At 37.9% G+C, this 27732-nt stretch overlaps 2 protein-coding genes across 3 annotated transcripts in view; both read left to right on the plus strand.

Annotated features, from left to right (window-relative positions):
• The window catches only part of LOC132552727 (CNK3/IPCEF1 fusion protein-like), a 77602-nt gene extending 66441 nt beyond the window's left edge, over positions 1 to 11161 (plus strand). Inside the window, exons 18-21 of one of the 2 annotated variants that reach the window (XM_060216921.1) lie at positions 2867 to 2919; positions 4253 to 4462; positions 5792 to 5988; positions 6929 to 11161. In XM_060216921.1, coding sequence (XP_060072904.1) covers positions 2867 to 2919; positions 4253 to 4462; positions 5792 to 5988; positions 6929 to 7090 — 622 coding nt within the window. In that variant the 3' untranslated portion in view covers positions 7091 to 11161. The remainder of the gene's footprint in view (positions 1 to 2866; positions 2920 to 4252; positions 4463 to 5791; positions 5989 to 6928) is intronic. The other variant, XM_060216922.1, reaches the window with a different exon arrangement.
• A 2243-nt stretch (positions 11162 to 13404) lies between these two features.
• LOC132552731 (N-acetylgalactosamine-6-sulfatase-like) lies at positions 13405 to 27690 on the plus strand. Its single transcript, XM_060216925.1, has 14 exons — positions 13405 to 13509; positions 17834 to 17957; positions 18301 to 18375; positions 19331 to 19433; positions 19639 to 19782; positions 20119 to 20185; positions 20541 to 20668; positions 21060 to 21196; positions 21328 to 21431; positions 24068 to 24204; positions 24854 to 24956; positions 25224 to 25342; positions 26549 to 26666; positions 26920 to 27690. Exons 1-14 carry the CDS (start codon positions 13405 to 13407, stop codon positions 27007 to 27009), a joined length of 1554 nt encoding a protein of 517 aa, XP_060072908.1. The 3' UTR covers positions 27010 to 27690.
• Positions 27691 to 27732: the final 42 nt, after the last annotated feature.

A 27732-nucleotide genomic window follows, 5' to 3' on the forward strand; every position in this document is an offset into this window, starting at 1 on the left:
AGGCTTTATGTGTATAATGATGTGCAGGCTTTCTATAATGATGTGCAGGCTTTGTGTGTATGATAATGTGCAGGCTTTCTATAATGATGTGCAGGCTTTGTGTGTATGATGATGTGCTAGCTTTGTGTGTATGATAATGTGCTGGCTTTGTGTGTGTATGATGTACAGGTTTTGTGTGTATAATGATGTACAGGCTTTGTGTGTATAATGATGTGCAGGCTTTGTGTATGATGATGTGCTGGCTTTGTATAATGATGTACAGGCTTTGTGTGTATAATGATGTGCAGGCTTTGTGTATGATGATGTGCAGGCTTTGTGTTTGTGATGATATACAGGCTTTGCGTGTGACGATGTACAGGCTTGTGTGTATGATGATGTGCAGACTTTGTGTGTATAATGTGCATGCTTTGTGTGTATGATGATGTGCTGGCTTTGTGTGTATGATGTGCATGCTTTGTGTGTATAATGATGTGCAGGCTATGTGTATGATGTGCGTGCTTTGTGTGTATAATGATGTGCAGGCTATGTGTATGATGTGCATGCTTTGTGTGTATGATGATGTGCAGGCTATGTGTATGATGTGCATGCTTTGTGTATATAATGATGTGCAGGCTATGTGTATGATGTGCGTGCTTTGTGTGTATGATGATGTGCAGGCTTTGTGTGTATGATGTGCATGCTTTGTGTGTATAATGATGTGCAGGCTATGTGTATGATGTGCTGGCTTTGTGTGTATAATGATGTGTAGGCTTTGTGTTTGTGATGATATACAAGCTTTGTGTGTGACGATGTACAGGCTTGTGTGTATGATGATGTGCAGGCTTTGTGTGTATGATGAAGTGCAGGCTTTCTATAATGATGTGCAGGCTTTGTGTGTATGATGATGTGCTAGCTTTGTGTGTATGATAATGTGCTGGCTTTGTGTGTGTATGATGTACAGGTTTTGTGTGTATAATGATGTACAGGCTTTGTGTGTATAATGATGTGCAGGCTTTGTGTATGATGATGTGCTGGCTTTGTATAATGATGTACAGGCTTTGTGTGTATAATGATGTGCAGGCTTTGTGTATGATGATGTGCAGGCTTTGTGTTTGTGATGATATACAGGCTTTGCGTGTGACGATGTACAGGCTTGTGTGTATGATGATGTGCAGACTTTGTGTGTATAATGTGCATGCTTTGTGTGTATGATGATGTGCTGGCTTTGTGTGTATGATGTGCATGCTTTGTGTGTATAATGATGTGCAGGCTATGTGTATGATGTGCGTGCTTTGTGTGTATGATGATGTGCAGGCTATGTGTATGATGTGCATGCTTTGTGTGTATGATGATGTGCAGGCTATGTGTATGATGTGCATGCTTTGTGTATATAATGATGTGCAGGCTATGTGTATGATGTGCGTGCTTTGTGTGTATGATGATGTGCAGGCTTTGTGTGTATGATGTGCATGCTTTGTGTGTATAATGATGTGCAGGCTATGTGTATGATGTGCTGGCTTTGTGTGTATAATGATGTAGGCTTTGTGTTTGTGATGATATACAAGCTTTGTGTGTGACGATGTACAGGCTTGTGTGTATGATGATGTGCAGGCTTTGTGTGTATGATGAAGTGCAGGCTTTGTATAATGATGTGCAGGCTTTGTGTGTATGATGATGTGCTGGCTTTGTGTGTATAATGATGTGCAGGCTTTGTGTGTGTATGATGTACAGGTTTTGTGTGTATAATGATGTACAGGCTTTGTGTGTATAATGATGTACAGGCTTTGTGTGTATAATGATGTGCAGGCTTTGTGTATGATGATGTGCTGGCTTTGTATAATGATGTGCAGGCTTTGTGTGTATAATGATGTACAGGCTTTGTGTGTATAATGATGTGTAGGCTTTGTGTTTGTGATGATATACAAGCTTTGTGTGTGACGATGTACAGGCTTGTGTGTATGATGATGTACAGGCTTGTGTGTATGATGATGTGCAGGCTTTGTGTGTATGATGATGTGCAGGCTTTGTTTGTATAATGATGTGCAGGCTTTGTGTGTATAATGATGTACTGGCTTTGTGTGTATAATGATGTGCTGGCTTTGTGTGTATGGTGATGTGCTAGCTTTGTGTGTATGCTGATGTGCTGGCTTTGTGTGTGGCGATGTACAGGCTTGTGTGTATGATGTGCATGCTTTGTGTGTATAATGATGTGCAGGCTATGTTTATGATGTGCGTGCTTTGTATGTATGATGATGTGCTGGCTTTGTGTGTATGCTGATGTGCTGGCTTTGTGTGTATGATGTGCATGCTTTGTGTGTATAATGATGTGCAGGCTATGTGTATGATGTGCGTGCTTTGTGTGTATGATGATGTGCTGGCTTTGTGTGTATGATGATGTACTGGCTTTGTGTGTATGATGATGTGCTGGCTTTTTGTGTATGATGATGTACTGGCTTTGTGTGTATGATGATGTGCTGGCTTTGTGTATATGATGATGTGCTAGCTTTGTGTGTATGATGATGTGCTGGCTTTGTGTGTGTATGATGTACAGGTTTTGTGTGTATAATGATGTGCAGGCTTTGTGTGTATGATGATGTGCAGGCTTTGTGTGTATGATGTGCAGGCTTTGTGTGTATGATGATGTTGTGTAAGACTTTGTTGTGTATGATGTACAGACTTTGTGTGTATGTTAATGTTGTTAAGCTGTTATGTGTATATTGATGTGCAGACTATATGTGTATGTTAATGTTGTGTTTGTTTTGTCTGTATGTTTATATGTGTATGTTTATAAATCAAGTTGCATGCTTTGTGTGTTTGTTTATAAGGTGTATATTTTGATAGTGTATGAATTTATTTGTCAGTTCTATATGAATATGTCATGTTACAGATGGATGGTAAAATTTGGACTGGCTGCCATTGGATTCAAACCAAAACCCCAAGGTAAATACCAACATTTTATGTATTGGTATAAAAAATCAGGAAACTTTCTTGAAAGTTCGAAAAACGTTGTGCATGATGAATTAGCATGCTATTGTCTGACTTCTCAAGGGGTCATGGTAGCTCAGCAGGTGATCCGAGGTGTATACATGTGTAGATCAATCCCTGCCCTGTTTTGTTTGTGTTTCTCAAGAAACTGAGACTGTGCAGAGATGAGAGTGTCCTTAGTCAGGACACCAAAGTCTTCCTGCATGAGATTCAGTAAAGTTGAGCTACTGACTATTACAAGGAGACAATGGAGTTGTATACCAAACAAATAACAGGACAGCTCATATTAAGTTTCTGCTCAATATATTCAATTATATGGATGTTGTTATATGCATGTACTTTATATAAACTCTGTGCAAATTGAAAAAAAAAACAGCTAGATATGATATATGGATTCCGACAGTTACAAATTGTTATTGCTGTAACATAAGCAGTAATTGATCAAGTGATCTTAATGAAATCTCATGTGAAGGTTCTTGTAAACATCTAAGTTGGCTTGTTTGATGACAAAACAGTCCTGGACTTTTGACAGTTTATTAACACAACTTGTTGAAGTTCTTGATGGATATTTCATCAAAGGTTATATCAAGGTTCCCTATGAGCCTTTTTTGTGCCTTTGCAATAATGAGAATGATGAGGGGGAGAAATGCTTTCTTGGCTATCTTAGGTTTTCGCATGTTCAGATCCTTGTTGCTAATTGTGTGAAAGAACTTGATAGCTTTTTCTAAAAATTTCAGTTGAATGTTTCCCTTACTGAACTGTGCAACAACATGATCCATTCTCTTGTCAAAAACATGATCCATTCTCTTGTCAAAAAACATGATCCATTCTCTTGTCAAAAGACACAATCCATTCTCTGTTCAAAAACATGATCCATTCTCAAAAACATGATCCATTCTCTATTCAAAAACATAATCCAATCTCTATTCAAAAACATGATCCATTCTCTATTCAAAAACATGATCCATTCTCTATTCAAAAACATGATCCATTCTCTATTCAAAAACATGATCCATTCTCATGTCAAAAAACATGATCCATTCTCTTGTCAAAAACACAATCCCTTTTCTTTTCAAAAACATGAACCATTCATGCTGATTCTATATGGCATGGGGTAGTGCATATTGTCAGAATCTGGCTGTGATGAATCTATTTGGTAAAGGGTAATGTATATTCTGTCCACGATATGGTGAAACAGTATGATATTGGGATAGTATATTATTCTGTCCATGATACAGATATGAAATATTTCAATGAAGATGGATTATTAATGTGATTCTAATTACAGTAACCAAAGATCCAGACCCGAGCTTTAGTGAGAGTGAAGAAGAGACGGACCCTGATGATCCCTCGGCCAGTAAGAACAGCTCTGAATCCCTTTCAAGTCTGCCCACCTCTCCATGTGACAAATTGTCCATGGAATCTCTACCTAATTCCCCAGATAACCTGTGGTCCTCTAACAATTCTTTCTCGGAGACCCCCGAATTACCCTCAAACAGTAAGTCCATGTCACAACTTCTACCTGCATGCGGTTAATCAGCCAGAAAGGTGTTGTAAAAGTATGATGAAACTTGTCATTGATGTTAATTCAACCTTTATGAAGTCATGAGAATCTTCAATAGGATCTTCTATATGATGCATCATAGCGACTGGTGATGAAATCGGTCTAGGTTGGAGTTTTGCTATGTGTATGATGTGGTGATCTGTTTTGGTGTGTATGATGTGGTGATCTGTTTTGGTGTGTATGATGTGGTGATCTGTTTTGGTGTGTATGATGTGGTGATCTGTTTTGGTGTGTATGATGTGGTGATCTGTTTTGGTGTGTATGATGTGGTGATCTGTTTTGGTGTGTATGATGTGGTGATCTGTGTTGGTGTATATGATGTGGTGATCTGTTTTGGTGTATAAGATGTGGTGATCTGTTTTGGTGTGTATATAGGTGTATATACTAGGTACATTTCTGTCTATATATGTTTTGCTGTGTGTGTATGTTTGACTGCAGTATTCTGCTGTGTATAGCTATATGTAGGTGTGCATTTTGATGTGTGTATTTTACTTTGTATAGGTGTATGTAGGTGTGTGTTTTGATGTGTGTATTTTACTTTGTATAGGTGTATGTAGGTGTGTGTTTTGATGTGTGTATTTTACTTTGTATAGGTGTATGTAGGTGTGTGTTGTGATGTGTATATTTTACTTTGTATAGGTGTATGTAGGTGTGTGTTTTGATGTGTGTATTTTTACTTTGTATAGGTGTACGTAGGTGTGTGTTTTGATGTGTGTATTTTACTTTGTATAGGTGTATGTAGGTGTGTGTTTTGATGTGTGTATTTTACTTTGTATAGGTGTACGTAGGTGTGTGTTTTGATGTGTGTATTTTACTTTGTATAGGTGTATGTAGGTGTGTGTTTTGATGTGTGTATTTTGCTTTGTATAGGTGTATGTAGGTACATACTCTAAACAGAAAAAGAGAGCTAACGTCTGTTCAAAGGTTGGTGAGTTGTTTAGAGGGGTACTTCACTTGAGCTTGGATACTAAACAGTACGCAGGGCTATTAATGAAATAGTAAATATATAAATAGGAATATTTAATCGCAAGTTCGAGTGTCAGTGGTAAATTTGATTCTAGACTCCATCAACAATAAAACAGCGACACTTGAACTTGTTGCGATTAATTCTATGTATATATTTACAGGTGGATGTTTTGATTTGTATATTTTGCTCTGTAAACTAGTAAGTGAATGAAGGGTGCTTTGATCTCTTTTCTGTGCACAGCTTTATGTCAGCAAATCCATGTACATATTCTGATAACATTACTTTGCTATGCATAGGTTCGACCAGTATACATGAAAGTACTGAGGACTTACAAGTATTGATGAGGAATATACAAAAACAAGATCTTGCTCTTGATGGAACTGATCGAGGAAAGCAGAGGAAGACTTTACTTAGTGTTGGTGGGGATGACTTTCCTAGTCGAGACACCATCAAGAAAGTCAAACAGATCCACTCACTAGAACGAACTGTCAGGGTAAGGACAAAATAGTTATTTTTCTGTCAAATTTTTTAAATCATAAAAGCTTACAGTATTGGTGGATTTTGGAACTGGCAATAATTTCTTTCATTATTTAAAGATAACATCTAAATTTGAACACACTTTTACAAAGCAATGCCCTGTCAGCTATGAAACACCTCATTAGAGAACTGTGTCTGTGTTTTGAGACACATCAAGACTTGAAAATGTATGTGCAGGTGCCCCTTAGTAGCATGTGTAAACAGTTAAAAGGTTGTCTATCTGTGTTTTTGATCTAACGCAATATGTCCACTTCTGATGGCTCAATTGTATTCACACTTCATCCAGTATTTTTTCAAAAAGTGCTTGCTAAGGACTGCTTTTCAGGTCCTGGTCAAAGTCACATATACAATTGAAATGTTACTGTTGAGGCAATTTCATTCAATATTGATACTGTATGATAAAAGATATATAACATAAATTAATGTTGTTGGTAAATATTGTCTTATGACAACATGAAGCTTTATTAAGTGAAATCAAATGAGAATTAAGTTGTTCGTTTAAAAGGAAAAGGTTACCAAGTCAAACATTGAAGTCAAATTTTAATATTTCACTGATAAATACTTCATTTTGACATTATGAAGTAAAGATGATGAGAATCTAATGAACAGCTGCTAGACCACAGTCCATGTCACCATGCTAAGTGTCAAATTTTGAATTTTATTATATTGTATTATATTATATTATTATTTTAGAGCCGCAAACATTGCAGGGCCCTTTCCAATGTGTTGATACCATAGTTGAAACAATTTGTTTGAAACAATAGATATTTAATACAATACAATTGCTATTCTTCATCAGTGAAACTGGTCTGTTGTTATCGTTATTTTGAGGTGATCTCTGTTTATCTATCAAACATGTTTTAGTTAATAGTTCTGCATTACTTTTCTAATAACAGGCCAAAGAGAAAGAGCTAGCTGAAATAGAGAAGTTATTGTCTCTGCCATCAAAGTGTGGACTGAAGTCTTTCCAGGAGGCATATATGAAGTCACCTACAACAGAAGCACACAGTAATCTTTCTAGTGACTCAGACTCAGAAGTCTCTTCATCTTACATATAAGTCGCCTAATGTCCTTGTTGAGTCGTGTTTGCTCCATGTGACTGTAACTTGTGGCAAACCACACCACCTTTGAAGAAGGTATGGATTGTGGGTGAGAGTATCTCCAGTGTAATTTGGTACAAGTCATGAGGAACTGTACTACTCTCATATAACAGGATTTCTAAACCCAAATATCATTTAATCTTAGTAGGCAGTAATACTGGATATTATCATAAGTACTTATGCCTTGTGCGGAGAAGGTATATGTGTACCATATACAGAAGATGGATGCAGTTGGGAGATGTTTTTCATAAACAGTGAATCAGTTTCTGTGTAAATTTCTGTAATATAGCCTACTGAGGTTTCTGAACACCTCTAACTGTGTCAGGTTTGGAGTACTTTGTGAGACTTACCATACTAAGAATAGTGTAAGCTCCTCCCAAACCTGTGATTTGATGTGAAACATTGATCCTTTGATAACAAAAAGTACCACCACCATGAGTTGTTCATAAAAAAGTGTTTCAATGATGACAATGTGATATATTTGAATGTGATATTACCGCTAAAAGAGTGATATAATCTACCATGGCATGAATTGAAGGATGACCTGAAACATTTCCTTTATGTTCAGAAAAACCCAACATATCCTTGGTAATGAGGATGAAGCAATGATGTTCAAAAATAATTAGAATTGAATTGATGTTGTATGCTATGCGACAATGGAGTTTATTGTTTTGCCTGTGATGAATAGTCATGAAAACAAGACTATGATGTTTATTTTCCAATCGTGACAGCATTGTCATTAATATTTCACTTTGCTTTTGTGTTTAGATCAGTTGCATAAAAAACTATCAGTTGGATCATGTAGTGGATACTTCAACACATCCAAAATATCTTCCAAATTTGTTTTATACATCTCATAAAAAAGTTGGGGCACACTGGAAAAAACCCAGTCTGTCTGTCTCAATCTAATGTAAATTAGTTTTGAACTAATTCCAATGAAACTTACCGTAAGAGGAATTTCCAGATTATATGTAGAAGTAAATATAATTTCACTTTCCCCAGACATTTGGTTGCCATGGTAACTTTGTCAGTATAAACAGGTTTTCTATAAATGGAGATAACTCATTAACACTTAGTTCGATTAATTTAATCTCAGTAAATGTTGTAACTAAACAGATGTATAATTAACTCCTCCCTGGGGTAACACATCTTGGGATCATTTTCACACTGACCCTTTCTTTTGAAGTTGTGCCCATTTGTTGAAAAATAACGCCTTAATCTGAAAATTGCTCCCAGACTTTTACACTGATATAATTGAAATTTACATATAGTAACTAATACCATGCACTGTGCAATTTGTTTATTTTGGTTTTTAGAGAAAGGTGTGTTTTTTATTCACATTGTTGCCATGGTAACTGAAACAATGATGTTTTTTTTGGTCGTAAAAGGGGTTTGATCTTTACATCAGATATATTTCACCAATTTCTCAACCTTGCCATAGATACATTCATACCTGAAATATGGCATATAGTTAGCTACAATAGAGTCATTGCCAATTCATGTACCAATAACGATACATGTGGGTTTTGAGAGAATGTACATGGTGTTTTTCTTCAAATTAAGATAACTTCCTCTCATCATTGCTTGTAAATGATGACACCTGTGGGATATAATCAGTGCAGATAACAAATCTAGTTTGTGATATTTGTCCCTCACATGCTTGTGTTACTGGTAGAATTTGATCACTTGTTAAAACATTTTCCTCATTGTCGTAAATGTTTGAGAGAAAGTTTAGAATGAAACTAAACAGGATGAGTGTATTTACATAGTAGTGAAGTACTACTGCTACGCTATACATGTTTATACATGTTTAACTACTAAACAATGAGTGTGGCTGAGAGAGAGATTTGTATTGTATTGTAGTGTGTCTTGCTTCACTTAGGCACACCAGCATTAATTACTCTTAAATACTGTAATTAACCTCTACATGTATAATTAAGCTTTGCTTTAAATTCTCATTAAAAAAAACATGTTCATGCATTCCTATGTACGCGGTGATATAAAGGTATATTCTCTAACTATGTGTTGCTTTAATTGTGTGACGAACTTAAAGAACAATTCATTTGTTTGTCTAAGTGTTAAGTCACAATGTCAGCAACATCGGTGATGCCTGTCTGTGGAAAGTTAGCTGACTTCAGCAGTCATCTGGTTAATTTACAGTGTATCTATAAATTGTTATCTTGTTAATTTTGTTGTTAGGATCTTGACTTTCTTGAGATATCAAAGCTATTCTTGTGTTTGATATGTAACTTTCTGGTGTAGGTTTGTGTCATCAGTAGATACTAAGTACTAATCTGTGATATATGTCCAGAATCTCTCTCAGTAGTAAATCAGTTGTTGCTAACCAGTTGTATATCTCAATCTCCTGAGCATTCTGACATTTCCATTGATGCAAAGGCTTCAGTGGATGGCCTTTAGTTATGCAGCAGACAAAATTGTGCAGCCCGATATTTTCACTTAAGCCATGACAATAAAATCTGGTCTGTTGAAACTGACAAGAAATTGACTCAAAAATTGAGTTTGATATTTAGATGTTCTGACATGCTAGAATATTAATGTTTGTACCGGAGACATGATGTTGAATTTCAAAATGTATGATAATACTTAGACCGTAAATATAAGGGAAGTTCACTGTTATGATGTCACATCAAGTGTTAAGACATCTTTTGTGTGAATGCTTTATTGGGTTTTTTCTTTTTGTTAGATTGTATGATTCAATATTTTGTCAGAAATAAACAACATTAGGGAAGTGCTATGATCTTCACACAACTATAACTAACTTTACTGAATCATGTTTTCTGTTATGACAATGATACTTTTTTTTTTGTTATTTTTGGTGGTAGGGGTTGGTAGTGATTGAAGTCTAATGTGTCAGGTACAGAACACCTCAGGGGAGACAACTCAAGATTGTAATAGGGAAGATAACTTGGAACTTCATTCAGAAACAGAGAACTTTGTTAGGGAAACATTTGGTATTGTTGAAAAGATTCCAGCTTGTGTTATCTCTTTAATAAAAGAAAGATAGTTATGAGTAATTCTTATAAATAAATACTTGGTTCTTCCAATAAACTTTGTTGTATTCTACATACCCTATACATCGAAGGATAGTTCTTACAAGTTTTGTATTTAACTTATTAACTTCAGACAGTTTGTTGGTGACATATAACCATGATTTCCCATTGCCACATTATTACCTGCTTCTATATACTTTATTTAATCACACTTCAATCTATTTATCTTGAATTGTTTTGAAATTTCTGAGAAGCCATAATGTGAGGCAGTACAGATTTAGAAGGAACAGAACCTATATATTCATCTAATTACTTCAAATTGAGATATTTTGGTGTAGTGTCCATATCACAAAGCACAATGATATTCATTTTTTAGACTTCACTTTAGACAATGGAAGAGGACTGTGATAAATATGGTCGGTTTATCTACTAAGCTTTAAATGAAATTTGATAGACATTTATAATCATGTTATATTAGCCATTTTTCATTATTTTATTAATTATCTTAAAATAGAACATATTGGTACATATATACAACTAAAAACCATTATGATATTTTTAATAAATATTCATCATTTTTGTTCTGTTTGTGACTAAATCAGTGTCTAGATTTGTGATGCTATATAATACTGCAGTGTAAAGGCCAGCTTCACTTAATACCATTGTTATCCTGTACAGTAACCTGGTATATCTGTGTTTCACCATTATTATCATGTACAGTAACCTGGTATATCTGTGTTTCACCATTGTTATCATGTACAGTAACCTGGTATAACTCTGTGCTTTACCATTGTTATCATGTACAATAACCTGGTATAACCGTGTGCTTTACCATTGTTATCGTGTACAGTTACCTGGTATATCTGTGTGCTTTACCATTATTAATCATGTACAATTACGTGGTGTATCTGTGTGTTTCACCATTGTTGTCGTGTACAGTTACCTGGTGTATCTGTGTGCCCACATTGCTTTGTTGATTTGTGATGCATCATGTGATTCTATTAAAATGTTAAAATTCTTTGATTTTGTTTCTTATTATTTACATGGAGTATTTGTGTTCATAGGAAACTGCTCAATATAGCAAGCACTTGATTTTCATGTAAGTTAATATGCAGTATCATGTTAGTCCAGTAGTTTGATATGTCACAAGATTTTAGGTGAGGGACATATCATATTATTCAACAAGTTTAAAAAATACCATATTACATGGACACCAGCATCAGATTCTATTTGCAACATATCTCATGTTTTTGAAAAATAAGTAAAAACTCAAAAAAAATTTCCCAACAAGACAACATCATCATTAAATTTGACTTGGATGGTATATTTTTCACTACAAATTGTGTGACATCATAAAAACATGACTTTCCATGATGTCACAATAGTTTTTTTACACATCATGATGTGTGTCTTCGGATACTTATGATATGGTTGTATGACATGACACAGAGGTCAGTTATGTGATAATATATCCATGAATTAGGAAAATAATGTCTTAACTCAGAAGTAATAAAAAGAAAATGTTAAAGGGAATGTCAAGACAGCCTATAATAACAGACAGTAAAGGAATGTTTCACTAATGAAGTTTGTAAAATAATAGGAATCTACAGGGAAATCAAGATATCTTTTGACAAGACAAATAGAATATCAAAACTGAAAACAATAGTAACTGGAGGCCTTCAAACAAATTATAATGTCTTCAGTGTAAATAAATTATTTACAAACAAAATGTCAGCTAGCCTAGCTATAGCAATTTTGCTATCCTTCAGTGATGAAATATCTGTGACATAGCCCTTCAAACCAAAGGGTAAGAGAGTGTCACTAAATATTCATAGTGACAAGGACATATTTGGATAAATAAGAAATGATGGAAATTACTGAGAGTGAAACAGCCATAATGAAATGTTGCTAAATAGCGCAAACTAGTAATATAAAATTTACATGTTTATCCTGCAATAAGTCCAGGGGACACAAAACTCAAAATAGGGCATTTAAGTCACCTGAGACAGTCTTAGGGTGACCAATTGCGATCCCCTTTTTGTATGGCGTCATGGATTGTGCATCGTCATAGCTAAAGGTGTGCCAAAAGTGTAAATTATGTAGTCCTCAACCCCCAGGGGCCTTCAGATGCTTTACCAATCATGTAAATTTCATGACCCCAGGATCTCACATTTCCCATTAAGGACAAGTTAAAATGTACTATAATTCAAATAGGAAAATGACATTTTGAATATAATTTATTTTCTTTTTATTGACCTTGTCTGACCCACATGGGCTGATGGGCAGGGCCAAAAATAGGTTTAATTGATTGAAATTTCAAAGATGTTTTACTGTTCATGGATGGAAGAGTTTTTGTAAGGAAATTCAATTTTCGAGTGTAATTTCTTTTAATCAAACGCATGGGACAGCAGTTGATGTTATTCACAGTTTACATTTGCATTATGTGTATAGTGTAATTAAAATTATCTTACTTTTTTTAACAAAATCATTTCTATGACATGTAACAAGAAGCATTGTGACTCAGGTGACTGGCCCTTGGGCCTCTTGTCTGCTTTTCTGTTGAAACTGGAATTAATGGAGGTGGGCTTATCATCAGACATGAACTTATTCACATATAATATGGAGGTAATTATTTTGTTGAAATTGGTAGTAAGAGAACTGGGCTTATTGTTAGTCATTGGCTTATTGGCATGTAAAATCGGGGGTAGGGTGTTGCATTATTTCTGTTGAAACTGCAATTAATGTAGGTCAGGTTTATTGTCAAACATTGATAAATTGACTTATGATATGGATGTAATGATTTTACTTCAAAGCTGAGATTAATTCCATTTTCTACAGTAAGCCCATTTCACATGTAAGGTCAAGTTGATGTAAAAATTCCTTATATGACATGTTTTGTAGTGCTGAGAATTTCATAACTCCTGAGATTTTTTTTGTACCTGGTGATAATGTATTCCTAGTAAACACATAGCTATAAAACTCAGCCATTTCTGAGTTTTTAAAGTATCGAGGCCAAATAATTTCCTTAATAACTACAATGGCCATGCTATGTTGCTCAGTTCCTCATTGTTATTAATATACTTAAAGATTTGACATACAAGAGTATTTCAACTGAAATCCCTTAAGTAAGTGGGGCATGGATAGAATTTATTGTATACCCTCACATGACAAGTCATGTGGTATGGATTTTATGAGTCACATGACTTTAAAATGGAGTATAAATACCTGGACTGACTACCAGTTGATATAAACACTAGAGCGATGGAGGGAAACGCTGTCTCAGTGGTCACTCTGTGTATGGTCCTGTTGATGGTCAGTGGCCATGACCAACAGAAGCCTAACTTTATAGTGATGTTAATGGACGATGTGAGTGAGTTCAACCACCATAACATACTGTTGAGTATGATATGTATATGTTTAGCTAGATCATTGACACACACACACACATAGTGAGCACTTAATTGTGTCTGGGTTTAAATCTGTGTAAGTGTCTATTAGGCTGCATTGTACACAGTGTAGTGTTGATATTGAAAGTGCTACCAATTACAGCTATATGTAGTTCAATCTTATCTCTTTAAATTCATATGTCAGTTCAGTGGAATTGGAATAAATGTCATTTATCTCCCTTGCTACTTTCTGTAATTATAACTATGGAATTTGTTAGTCTGGACACTGTACGGACAACTCTGTTAAGTCCAGGTATTCTAGTGTCTGGACACTGTACGGACAACTCTGTTAAGTCCAGGTATTCTAGTGTCTGGACACTGTACGGACAACTCTGTTAAGTCCAGGTATTCTAGTGTCTGGACACTGTTCGGACAACTGTGTTAAGTCCAGGTATTCTAGTGTCTGGACACTGTTCGGACAACTCTGTTAAGTCCAGGTACTCTAGTGTCTGGACAGTGTTTGGACAACTCTGTTAAGTCCAGGTACTCTAGTGTCTGGGCACTGTTCAGACAACTCTGTTAAGTCCAGGTATTCTAGTGTCTGGACACTGTTCGGACAACTCTGTTAAGTCCAGGTACTCTAGTGTCTGGGCACTGTTCAGACAACTCTGTTAAGTCCAGGTATTCTAGTGTCTGGACACTGTTTGGACAACTCTGTTAAGTCCAGGTACTCTAGTGTATGGAAACTGTACATACTGACAGCTCTGTTAAGTCCAGGTATTCTAGTGTCTGGAAACTGTGTATGCTGACAGCTTGAAAATCCAGTCACTCTAGGGTCAGTTGTACATGGTTGAACCTTTTTGATTGAAGACATGTGATTCTGCATGAAATTCAAGGACCACCCTTATCTGGATATTTTGCCTTCTGTGTATAGTAGAACCTCATTAATTTTGCCTTCTGTGTATTGTTTTGTACTCTCAGCTTTGAGGAATAAAGAATGATGATGATGATGATGATGATGATGATGATGATGATGATGATGATGATGATGATGATGATGATGATGATGATGGTAGATTCCATTTTTGTGGTCAGTGAAAATTTTTTTGTTTTTTCAAGATGTTGATATAAACAGTGTTACAGATGTATTTATGTGCAGTATATTGATTTCCTATTGTCTCTATGAGGTACAGCTTTTGGGTTGTATATTTTTTTTACCACACTACATACATACAGGGAATGTAGATTTCTGCCAATCAGTTGAAAGCTTACTGTGACAGGTTGCTGTTGTGATTCATGGAATCAAGCACAGCTGATAAACACACTGACTTATACACAGTAAGAAATCTCAGTCAATGAAAAGTTTATTGATCAGAAGGATTAATATCCCTGCTCGTTGTCACATGTAAGTAATCAATGTAGGATTAATATCACATGTCACATATAAATAATCAAAAAGTTAGTCATATGACAAACATTGTCATGAACTTGGTTATTTATACAACAGTATTACACACTGGTCTCATTCTTAGCTTTGATTTGTCTCCCACCCTGTCTATCTCAGCTCTGATATGTCTCTACACCCTGTCTATCTCAGCTCTGATATGTCTCTACACCCTGTCTATCTCAGCTTTCATTTGTCTCTACACCCTGTCTATCTCAGCTTTCATTTGTCTCCCACCCTGTCTATCTCAGCTTTGATTTGTCTCCCACCCTGTCTATCTCAGCTCTGATTTGTCTACCACCCTGTCTATCTCAGTTCTGATATGTCTCTACACCCTGTCTATCTCAGCTTTGATTTGTCTCCCACCCTGTCTATCTCAGCTCTGATTTGTCTCTACACTTTGTCTTTCTCAGTTTTGGTATGTCTCTACACTTTGTCTGTCTCAGCTCTGATATGTCTTTACACCCTGTCTATCTCAGCTCTGATATGTCTCTACACCTTATCTGTCTCAGCTCTGATATGTCTCCCATCCTGTCTATCACAGCTCTGATATGTCTCCCACCCTGTCTATCTCAGCTCAGATATGTCTCTACACCCTGTCTATCTCAGCTCTGATATGTCTCTACACCTTGTCCAGCTCAGCTCTGATATGTCTCTACACCTTGTCTATCTCAGTTCTGATTTGTCTCCCACCCTGTCTATCTCAGTTCTGATTTGTCTCCCACCCTGTCTATCTCAACTCTGATTGATATGTTCCAACACCTTGTCTATCTCAGCTTTGATATGTCTCCCACCCTGTCTATCTTAGCTCTGATATGTCTCTACACTTTGTCTTTCTCAGCTCTGATATGTCTCTACACCTTGTCTATCTCAGCTCTGATATGTCTCTACACCTTGTCTATCTCAGCTCTGATATGTCTCTATACCCTGTCTATCTCAGTTCTGATTGATATGTTCCAACACCCTGTCTATCTCAGTTCTGATATGTCTCTACACCTTGTCTATCTCAGTTCTGATTTGTCTCCCACCCTGTCTATCTCAGTTCTGATTTGTCTCCCACCCTGTCTATCTCAACTCTGATTGATATGTTCCAACACCTTGTCTATCTCAGCTTTGATATGTCTCCCACCCTGTCTATCTTAGCTCTGATATGTCTCTACACTTTGTCTTTCTCAGCTCTGATATGTCTCTACACCTTGTCTATCTCAGCTCTGATATGTCTCTACACCTTGTCTATCTCAGCTCTGATATGTCTCTATACCCTGTCTATCTCAGTTCTGATTGATATGTTCCAACACCTTGTCTATCTCAGCTCTGATATGTCTCCCATTCTGTCTATCTCAGCTCTAATATGTCTCTACACCTTGTCTATCTCAGTTCTGATATGTCTCTACACCTTGTCCAGCTCAGCTCTGATATGTCTCTACACCTTGTCCAGCTCAGCTCTGATATGTCTCTACACCTTGTCTATCTCAGTTCTGATTTGTCTCCCACCCTGTCTATCTCAGTTCTGATTTGTCTCCCACCCTGTCTTTCTCAACTCTGATTGATATGTTCCAACACCTTGTCTATCTCAGCTTTGATATGTCTCCCACCCTGTCTATCTTAGCTCTGATATGTCTCTACACTTTGTCTTTCTCAGCTCTGATATGTCTCTACACCTTGTCTATCTCAGCTCTGATATGTCTCTACACCTTGTCTATCTCAGCTCTGATATGTCTCTACACCCTGTCTATCTCAGTTCTGATATGTCTCTACACCTTGTCTATCTCAGCTCTGATTGATATGTTCCAACACCTTGTCTATCTCAGCTCTGATATGTCTCCCATTCTGTCTATCTCAGCTCTAATACGTCTCTACACCTTGTCTATCTCAGCTCTGATATGTCTCTACACCTTGTCCAGCTCAGCTCTGATATGTCTCTACACCTTGTCCAGCTCAGCTCTGATATGTCTCTACACCTTGTCTATCTCAGTTCTGATTTGTCTCCCACCCTGTCTATCTCAGTTCTGATTTGTCTCCCACCCTGTCTTTCTCAACTCTGATTGATATGTTCCAACACCTTGTGTATCTCAGCTTTGATATGTCTCCCACCCTGTCTATCTTAGCTCTGATATGTCTCTACACTTTGTCTTTCTCAGCTCTGATATGTCTCTACACCTTGTCTATCTCAGCTCTGATATGTCTCAACACCTTGTCTATCTCAGCTCTGATATGTCTCTACACCCTGTCTATCTCAGTTCTGATATGTCTCTACACCTTGTCTAACTCAGCTCTGATTGATATGTTCCAACACCTTGTCTATCTCAGCTCTGATTGATATGTTCCAACACCTTGTCTATCTCAGCTCTGATATGTCTCCCATTCTGTCTATCTCAGCTCTGATATGACTCTACACCTTGTCTATCTCAGCTCTGATTGATATGTTCCAACACCTTGTCTATCTCAGCTCTGATATGTATCTACACCTTATCTGTCTCAGCTCTGACATGTCTATACACCCTGTCTATCTCAGTTCTGATATGTCTCCCATTCTATCTATCTCAGCTCTGATTTATATCAGCACTTTATCCTTGCTGTACTCTGCCTCCTTACTCTGCCTTGTTCAGCTCTGATTGATATGTTCCAACACATTGTCTATCTCAGCTCTGATATGTCTCCCACCCTGTCTATCTCAGCTCTGATAAGTCTCCCACCCTGTCTATCTCAGCTCTGATTGATATGTTCCAACACCTTGTCTATCTCAGGATCTGCTTCTGTTTCTTTTCTATCACTATTCCATTAAAGGTTTTGTATATATTATCATTGATATCCGTAAATAATGTTCAAAAAAAAAGTTGTGTTGCTGTTTCCTTGGCAGATGGGATGGGGTGACCTGGGAGTGTTTGGAGAACCCAACAAGGAAACACCAAATCTTGACAAAATGGCTGCTGAGGGGATGCTGTTTCCAGATTTTTACTCAGCGAACCCAATCTGTTCTCCATGTAATACTGTTTGCATTTATCTACCACAATGAACTTATACACAGGAACAGTTTGTATTGTACTTAAATAGCAACCTGGAATGAAGTTTCTCACATTCACTAAGAAATATATTCTATGATGTTTAAAGAAATAGATGAACTGTGAACCTGTGGAGGGTCGCCTACTTTACCTTGATAAACTAATGACTGCAAAAGATACATGATATCTCTATACTCAAGTAAATAGGAGCATGTACAAGATTTTTGTAACACCAGAATTAGATTTACCTGATGTAGCAGTAACAAAAATTACTAGTGATTACTGACTCTTTACAAAGATGACAGTTATTCTGTAACTCTTACAGCTAGAGCTTCACTGCTGACAGGACGTCTGCCAATCAGGAATGGTTTCTACACGACCAACGCCCATGCTCATGACTGTAAGGCCTAACAAGTTCCATTCAGCCCAATGATGATACTTTTTGAGAATATTTTAAGAATTTTATGACAATGTAATATGAATTTATACCTGAGTGGTTTTATCAGAGAAAGGATTTCACATGATATACCAAGTATACTAATTCAGAAATATATCATGTATACCAGCTGTAGTGGTTGTTATAGACAGGTAACACAGTAAATTATACAATACATCCCTCAAGTTATTATGAGATATACCAGCTGTAGTGGTTGTTATAGACAGGTAACACAGTAAATTATACTATACATCCCTCAAGTTATTATGAGATATACCAGCTGTAGTGGTTGTTATAGACAGGTAACACAGTAAATTATACTATACAGCCTTCAAGTTATTATGGGATATACCAGCTGTAGTGGTTGTTATAGACAGGTAACACAGTAAATTATACTATACATCCCTCAAGTTATTATGGGATATACCAGCTGTAGTGGTTGTCATAGACAGGTAACACAGTAAATTATACTATACATCCCTCAAGTTATTATGGGATATACCAGCTGTAGTGGTTGTCATAGACAGGTAACACAGTAAATTATACTATACATCCCTCAAGTTATTATGGGATATATCAGCTGTAGTGGTTGTTATAGACAGGTAACACAGTAAATTATACTATACATCCCTCAAGTTATTATGGGATATACCAGCTGTAGTGGTTGTCATAGACAGGTAACACAGTAAATTATACTATACATCCCTCAAGTTATTATGGGATATACCAGCTGTAGTGGTTGTTATAGACAGGTAACACAGTAAATTATACTATACATCCCTCAAGTTATTATGGGATATACCAGCTGTAGTGGTTGTTATAGACAGGTGCTACAATACATCCCATCTTTGATCCTTTTGATTATTATAGATCACTATTATTAATGACTGTTTAAGACAGGTGCTGTGCTATTTTACAGCTTACACTCCCCAGATCATTATGGGAGGAATTCCGGACTCTGAGATTCTCCTTCCTGAACTACTGGAGCAGGCTGGGTATCGCAACAAGATCATTGGCAAGTGGTTAGTCAACACAACCAAAGTCATACTATATAGATTTGGTCAAGTGTATAATTACAAACTCCCATATTTTCACAAAATGCCGAAAAAACATCAAGAAGCGTAAGATCTTCTGAAGTATGTAATGACATGAAATATTTGAAATTTTATTTCACTCACTTTTTTCTTGTGTTTAGTTGTTCTATAACAATTTTTGGTATTTTGGCAGGCATTTGGGACATCGTCCTCAGTACCATCCACTCAAACATGGCTTCCACGAGTGGTTTGGTGCTCCTAACTGTCACTTTGGGCCTTTTGATGACATACACACACCTAATATACCCGTGTACAGAGATGCGGAGATGGCTGGCAGGTAAATTTATCTTCATGTATATATTCATACCTATGTATAAAGATGGCTGACAGGTAAATCTATCTATATATCTATACCTGTGTATAGAGATGGCTGACAGGTAAATCTATCTATATATCTATACCTTTGTATAGAGATGGCTGGCAGGTAAATCTATCTATATATCTATACCTGTGTATAGAGATGGTTGACAGGTAAATCTATCTGATCTACAATATATACAACAAATTTGAGGTTGGAAGTAAGGAGTTTTAATCTTTTGTTATCTAGGATAAGTGAGGCATTTTGTAACAATTTCTAATTTTTGATTGGTTGATTTCCTGGTGTTTGTTGCAGGTATTATGAAGAATTTGTTATTGACAGAAGTACTGGACTGTCCAACTTAACCCTCATATATCTAGAGGTGAGTATGATTGTCCTCCATAATCTATGATGATGTTTCGACACAAAGTCTACAGCTGCCTGGCCATATTGTAAAGACAAGCACACATTTGTAGTGATGTGATTCTCTAATTCTACTACATTATATTTGTGTTGTCCAGCTTTAAGGCTATTTTACACAGATCTTGCTGTCTTTCTATGTTTTGACATTGTCAGTCTACTAGTCCTGGTAAGATATTTTAGGATTGTAGTGAATTCTCGCTACAGCTTTCCGAGTACTCTGATTTCTAGCTAACCATTAACATTTGATCAGTCATCCTCTTGTCCCTACAAGTTAGATAACCAACAAGGTACATTTTACCCAACATTTATTGTAGGAAGGGATAAAATTTATAGAGAAGCAGACACTTGCAGATGAACCATTTTACCTGTACTGGACTCCTGACGCCACCCATGAGCCACTGTATGTGTCAGAAAAATTTTACCAGACCAGCCAACGAGGCAGGTAAATTTATATTGTCATATTTAGTCTACTAAATTTGTGTGAATAACTCATCTACAGCTATCAGCATTTGAATGTTATTTTGCAAACATCTGGAAAGTAAGATACCACCATGCTGTCTTTGTTGTGTTGGAGCCATATTGTTCCAGTGTTACACCTGTTTAATTACACGTCAAAACTAAACCTATAGTTATCGTTATATAATTCTTCTTACCATATTTTACTGGTTATAAGTTGCACTGGTATATAAGCCGCAGGGCCAGTTAAATGATTTTTTTTATCTTAATCCACATATAAACCACACCTGAATATAAGCCGCACCATTTCTTACGAAGAGGTACTTCAATAGACTTGTATGCTAGATACAGAAACCAATCTGATCTTTTTGTAAAAGGTATGGAGACGCAGTGCGGGAACTCGATTATGCAGTAGGTCAGATATTAAACACTTTGAAGAAGTTACACATAGAGAAAAATACATTTGTGTTTTTCACATCAGACAACGGGGCAGCAACATATGCAAAAACTGCAGGTGAGTATGATGTACCGTACATTTTCTTTGATTTTATATATTTGCAATGTTATAATTCCAATGTCTTAGTATTAATTGAAAAAAATACCAACAATAATATTTGAATAGTACTTGATTTTATAATTTGTTAGGTGGCAGTAATGGTCCTTTCCTGTGTGGAAAGCAGACAACATTTGAGGGAGGTGTGAGAGAACCAGCCATTGCATGGTGGCCAGGGCAGATACTGCCTGGACAGGTGTGTTACTAGTTACCTGTATCTATACTATGTCAACAGAAAAAAGTATACACTCTTGTGTGCAAATATTGGAAAGAAATAGTTTTAATCATATTTTGTAATATCTTGAAAATGCAAGCCTAGACAGTTTCTGGTTCTGTGTTAGCCTAAACAGTTTCTGGTTGTGTGTTAGCCCAGACAGTTTCTGGTCCTGTGTTAGCCTAGACAGTTTCTGGTCGTGTGTTAGCCTAGACCGTTTCTGGTCGTGTGTTAGCCAAGACAGTTTCTGGTCGTGTGTTATCCTAGACAGTTTCTGGTCCTTTGTTAGCCTAGACCGTTTCTGGTCCTGTGTTAGCCTAGACAGTTTCTGGTTGTGTGTTAGCCTAGACAGTTTCTGGTCGTGTGTTAGCCTAGACAGTTTCTGGTCCTGTGTTATCCTAGACAGTTTCTGGTCCTGTGTTAGCCTAGACAGTTACTGGTCCTGTGTTAGCCTAGACAGTTTCTGGTCCTGTGTTAGCCTAGACCGTTTCTGGTCCTGTGTTGGCCTAGACCGTTTCTGGTCCTGTGTTAGCCTAGACAGTTACTGGTCCTGTGTTAGCCTAGACAGTTTCTGGTCCTGTGTTAGCCTAGACAGTTTCTGGTTGTGTGTTATCCTAGACAGTTTCTGGTTGTGTGTTAGCCTAGACAGTTTCTGATTGTGTGTTATCCTAGACAGTTTCTGGTTGTGTGTTAGCCTAGACAGTTTCTGATTGTGTGTTAGCCTAGACAGTTTCTGGTTGTGTGTTAGCCTAGACAGTTACTGGTCCTGTGTTAGCCTAGACAGTTTCTGGTTCTGTGTTATTCAGACAGTTTCTGGTCCTGTGTTAGCCTAAACAGTTTCTGGTCCTGTGTTATTCTAGACAGTTTCTGGTCGTGTGTTATCCTAGACAGTTTCTGGTCGTGTGTTATCCTAGACAGTTTCTGGTCCTGTGTTATCCTAGACAGTTTCTGGTCATGTGTTAGCCCAGACAGTTTCTGGTTGTGTGTTAGCCCAGACAGTTTCTGGTTGTGTGTTATCCTAGACAGTTTCTGGTCCTGTGTTATCCTAGACAGTTTCTGGTCCTGTGTTATCCTAGACAGTTTCTGGTCATGTGTTAGCCTAGACAGTTTCTGGTTGTGTGTTAGCCTAGACAGTTTCTGGTTCTGTGTTAGCCTAGACAGTTTCTGGTCGTGTGTTATCCTAGACAGTTTCTGGTTGTGTGTTATCCTAGACAGTTTCTGGTTGTGTGTTAGCCTAGACCGTTTCTGGTCCTGTGTTAGCCTAGACAGTTTCTGGTTGTGTGTTAGCCCAGACAGTTTCTGGTTGTGTGTTAGCCTAGACAGTTTCTGGTCGTGTGTTAGCCTAGACAGTTTCTGGTCGTGTGTTAGCCTAGACAGTTTCTGGTCCTGTGTTAGCCTAGACAGTTTCTGGTCCTGTGTTAGCCTAGACAGTTACTGGTCCTGTGTTAGCCTAGACAGTTTCTGGTTCTGTGTTATTCAGACAGTTTCTGGTCCTGTGTTAGCCTAAACAGTTTCTGGTCCTGTGTTATTCTAGACAGTTTCTGGTCGTGTGTTATCCTAGACAGTTTCTGGTCGTGTGTTATCCTAGACAGTTTCTGGTCCTGTGTTATCCTAGACAGTTTCTGGTCCTGTGTTAGCCCAGACAGTTTCTGGTTGTGTGTTAGCCCAGACAGTTTCTGGTTGTGTGTTATCCTAGACAGTTTCTGGTCCTGTGTTATCCTAGACAGTTTCTGGTTCTGTGTTATCCTAGACAGTTTCTGGTCATGTGTTAGCCTAGACAGTTTCTGGTTGTGTGTTAGCCTAGACAGTTTCTGGTCCTGTGTTAGCCTAGACAGTTTCTGGTCGTGTGTTATCCTAGACAGTTTCTGGTCCTGTGTTAGCCTAGACAGTTTCTGATTGTGTGTTAGCCTAGACAGTTTCTGGTCCTGTGTTAGCCTAGACAGTTTCTGGTCCTGTGTTGGCCTAGACAGTTTCTGGTCGTGTGTTAGCCTAGACAGTTTCTGGTCGTGTGTTAGCCAAGACAGTTTCTGGTCGTGTGTTATCCTAGACAGTTTCTGGTCCTTTGTTAGCCTAGACCGTTTCTGGTCCTGTGTTAGCCTAGACAGTTTCTGGTTGTGTGTTAGCCTAGACAGTTTCTGGTCCTGTGTTAGCCTAGACAGTTTCTGGTTGTGTGTTAGCCTAGACAGTTTCTGGTCCTGTGTTAGCCTAGACAGTTTCTGGTCCTGTGTTAGCCTAGACAGTTTCTGGTCGTGTGTTATCCTAGACAGTTTCTGGTCCTGTGTTAGCCTAGACAGTTTCTGGTCCTGGGTTAGCCCAGACAGTTTCTGGCTCTGTGTTAGCCTAGACAGTTTCTGGTCCTGTGTTAGCACAGACAGTTTCTGGTCCTGTGTTAGCACAGACAGTTTCTGGTCCTGTGTTAGCCTAGACAGTTTCTGGTCCTGTGTTAGCACAGACAGTTTCTGGTCCTGTGTTAGCCTTTTTTCTTTAACTCAAATCTCTTAAATCTCTTATTAAAAGCAAACTTATAAAACATAACAAGGAGCAATAAAAGGAGTGGTTTCAATCAAATCGGTAAATTATGTATGTACAACTGTGAATGATATTGTAATAAATTCCAGGTGTCCAGCCAGGTGGGTTCTACCATGGATCTCTACAAGACACTGCTGGACCTGGCTGATGTCAAGATCCCTACAGACCGAGTTATAGATGGCATCAGTCTGCGGTCAACCCTGCTTAACAACACTGTTGTCCAGAGGTGTGTGAGGGAATGGCACCAATTTATCAGATCTGTTCAATGATATATAGCTTAAGCCCTTGGTGTAAGAGAAAGTCTTTATATTTAATACTTTTAATGCTATAGTTAACTTTTTATGTCATATGTTAGTTCTCCTCAGACATTTGTTTAATGACCTTTATACAGCCAGTACTCAGATTACCTTCATATGTCCAGTCCTCAGACTGTTGTATGTCAAGCCTTCAGTAGACCTTTGTATGTCCAGCCCTCAGTAGACCTTTGTTATGTCCAGCCCTCAGTAGACCTTTGTTATGTCCAGCCTTCAGTAGACCTTTGTTATGTCCAGCCTTCAGTAGATCTTTGTTATGTCCAGCCATTAGTAGACCTATGTATGTCCAGCCATCAGTAGACCTTTGTTATGTCCAGCCTTCAGTAGACCTTTGTTATGTCCAGCCATCAGTTGACTTTTGTTATGTCCAGCCATCAGTAGACCTATGTATGTCCAGCCATCAGTAGACCTATGTATGTCCAGCACTCAGTAGACTTTTGTTATGTCCAGCTATCAGTTGACCTTTGCTATATTCAGCCTTCAGTAGACCTTTGTTATGTCCAGTCCTCAGTAGACCTTTGTATGTTTAGCCTTTATTTCACTTGATTCTTGATCTACCAGGCCTTTGTTTTATTACCGTGGAAATGAGCTGATGGCAGTAAGACTTGGTGAATACAAACTTCACCTCTGGACTTTCACCAACCCAATAAAGGAGTTTAACAGGGTAAGCCTGTAGAGCACATATTTAGTGAGCATAAGTTGACATTATGTAAGCAGGGTGATTTAGTTTACTGTAGTCAAAGTGTGAATGATATATCACAAGCATCTACATTAGTAGTGTATTAAGATAAGCATAAGTTTATCTAACACAGCTAAATGGTTTTTATAAATGTAAGAAATAATAATTTTGTTTAACTAATGTCTTTGACTTTTTTATATTTCTAGAGTTGTGTGTCAGCATATGTTATAAGTATTATTATTTGATTACCAGGGTGTTGACTTCTGTCCTGGCCAGTACATACAGAATGTGACTACCCATGAACTAACACGCCATGATCCACCATTACTATTCCATCTTGGCAGAGACCCAGGGGAGAAATACTTCATCAAGTAGGTCAGAGAGAGGGGAGAAATACTTCATCAAGTAGGTCAGAGAGAGGGGAGAAATACTTCATCAAGTAGGTCAGGGAGCCAGGGGAAAAATACTTCATCAAGTAGGTGAGGGGGCCAGGGGAGAAATACTTCATCAAGTAGGTCAGACAAAGGGGAGAAATACTTCATCAAGTAGGTCAGACAGAGGAGAGAAATACTTCATCAAGTAGGTCAGACAGAGGGGAGAAATACTTCATCAAGTAGGTCAGGGATCCAGGGGAGAAATACTTCATCAAGTAGGTCAGGGAGCCATGGGAAAAATACTTCATCAAGTAGGTGAGGGGGCCAGGGGAGAAATACTTCATCAAGTAGGTCAGGCAAAGGGGAGAAATACTTCATCAAGTAGGTCAGACAGAGGAGAGAAATACTTCATCAAGTAGGTCAGACAGAGGGGAGAAATACTTCATCAAGTAGGTCAGGGAGCCAGGGGAGATACTTCATTAAGTAGGTCAGACAGAGGGGAGAAATACTTCATCAAGTAGGTCAGGGATCCAAGGGAGAAATACTTCATCAAGTAGGTCAGACAGCCAGGGGAGAAAAACTTCATCAAGTAGGTCAGGGATCCAAGGGAGAAATACTTCATCAAGTAGGTCAGGGATCCAAGGGAGAAATACTTCATCAAGTAGGTCAGACAGCCAGGGGAGAAAAACTTCATCAAGTAGGTCAGGGATCCAAGGGAGAAATACTTCATCAAGTAGGTCAGTGATCCAAGGGAGAAATACTTCATCAAGTAGGTCAGACAGCCAGGGGAGAAAAACTTCATCAAGTAGGTCAGGGATCCAAGGGAGAAATACTTCATCAAATAGGTCAGACAAAGGGAAGAAATACTTCATCAAGTAGGTCAGACAGAGGAGAGAAATACTTCATCAAGTAGGTCAGACAGAGGGGAGAAATACTTCATCAAGTAGGTCAGGGATCCAAAGGAGAAATACTTCATCAAGTAGGTCAGACAGCAAGGGAGAAATACTTCATCAAGTAGGTCAGGGATCCAAGGGAGAAATACTTCATCAAGTAGGTCAGACAGCCGGAAGAGAAATACTTCATTCAGTTAAAAATGTCAGGGAGCCAGACAGAAATTACATATATTATCAGCTAGTCCATTAATTTTGATGATATTACACAGAGAAATAATAGGTTACTGTTGATTGGATACATTTGTTTTAGGGGCCATACTGAGGAATATAAAACTGTGGTGCCTGTAATACAGTCGGCCATAGATAATCATAGGAAACACATGGTACCAGGCAAACCACAACTCAACATGTGTGATCAAGCTGTCATGGTAAGTTAAAAGGGTCAACATAAATGGCAAGGAAGGTTTAGTATGAAAGTTGAAAGGTCATCAGATGTGATAGAATTATTGTAAGGTCACTGTTGTAGTGATACTATTGCATTGCTTCAACATGATACTTAGTATTACCTGGTAATACAACTTACAGCTGTGCATGAGTAGAGATATATATCAGTGTTATTGACAGTATTAAATGTTACTAAAATTGTCATTTTATTAATGGATACAACAAAATCTGCTTCAGAATTGGGCTCCCCCTGGTTGTGACAAGGGAGGTAACACATGCTTAAAGGGTCCACCCTCAAAGCCATTTCTGTGTAGCTGGCCACATTGAGAAACTAAGATTTGTATGCTTGCATGAAGAAATCAAGAATATTTCTGTATAGATGAGACCAATGTGTTTCTGTTTGTGAGAAGGAAACAGAATTGTTTCACTTGTATGGTGCTGAACAATCAAGCATCTTTTCTGTATGAAATATAAGGGATGATAACTAACACTAAGGGGATGAGCAAGGACTATTTCTGTCAGGAAGGGGACCAACTAGCAACATTTCTGTGTGGAGGGGAACCAACTAGCAACATTTCTGTGTGGAGGGGAACCAACTAGCAACATTTCTGTGTGGAGGGGAACCAACTAGCAACATTTCTGTGTGGAGGGGAACCAACTAGCAACATTTCTGTGTGGAGGGGAACCAACTAGCAACATTTTTGTGTGGAGGGGAACCAACTAGCAACATTTCTGTGTGGAGGGGAACCAACTAGCAACATTTCTGTGTGGAGGGGAACCAACTAGCAACATTTCTGTGTGGAGGGGAACCAACTAGCAACATTTCTGTGGGGAGGGGAACCAACTAGCAACATTTCTGTGTGGAGGGGAACCAACTAGCAACATTTCTGTGTGGAGGGGAACCAACTAGCAACATTTCTGTGTGGAGGGGAACCAACTAGCAACATTTCTTGGTGGAGGGAATCAACAAGCAATACTGTTGTGTGGAAGAGGACCAACTAGCAACATTTCTGTGTGGAGGGGAACCAACTAGCAACATTTCTGTGTGGA

The sequence above is a fragment of the Ylistrum balloti genome, unplaced genomic scaffold, assembly GCF_031769215.1.
Source record: "Ylistrum balloti isolate Yb309-2 unplaced genomic scaffold, AGI_CSIRO_Ybal_v1 Utg370274, whole genome shotgun sequence".
Lineage (NCBI taxonomy): Eukaryota > Metazoa > Mollusca > Bivalvia > Pectinida > Pectinidae > Ylistrum > Ylistrum balloti.

Excerpts from the sequence above, each read along its gene's own strand:
- LOC132552731 (XM_060216925.1), top strand. The coding sequence starts at position 13,405 with ATGGAGGGAAACGCTGTCTCAGTGGTCACTCTGTGTATGGTCCTGTTG. Across the intron at positions 19,783-20,118 it reads GATGCGGAGATGGCTGGCAG|GTATTATGAAGAATTTGTTA; the intron begins GTAAATTTATCT and ends TGTTTGTTGCAG. Across the intron at positions 20,186-20,540 it reads TAACCCTCATATATCTAGAG|GAAGGGATAAAATTTATAGA; the intron begins GTGAGTATGATT and ends CATTTATTGTAG.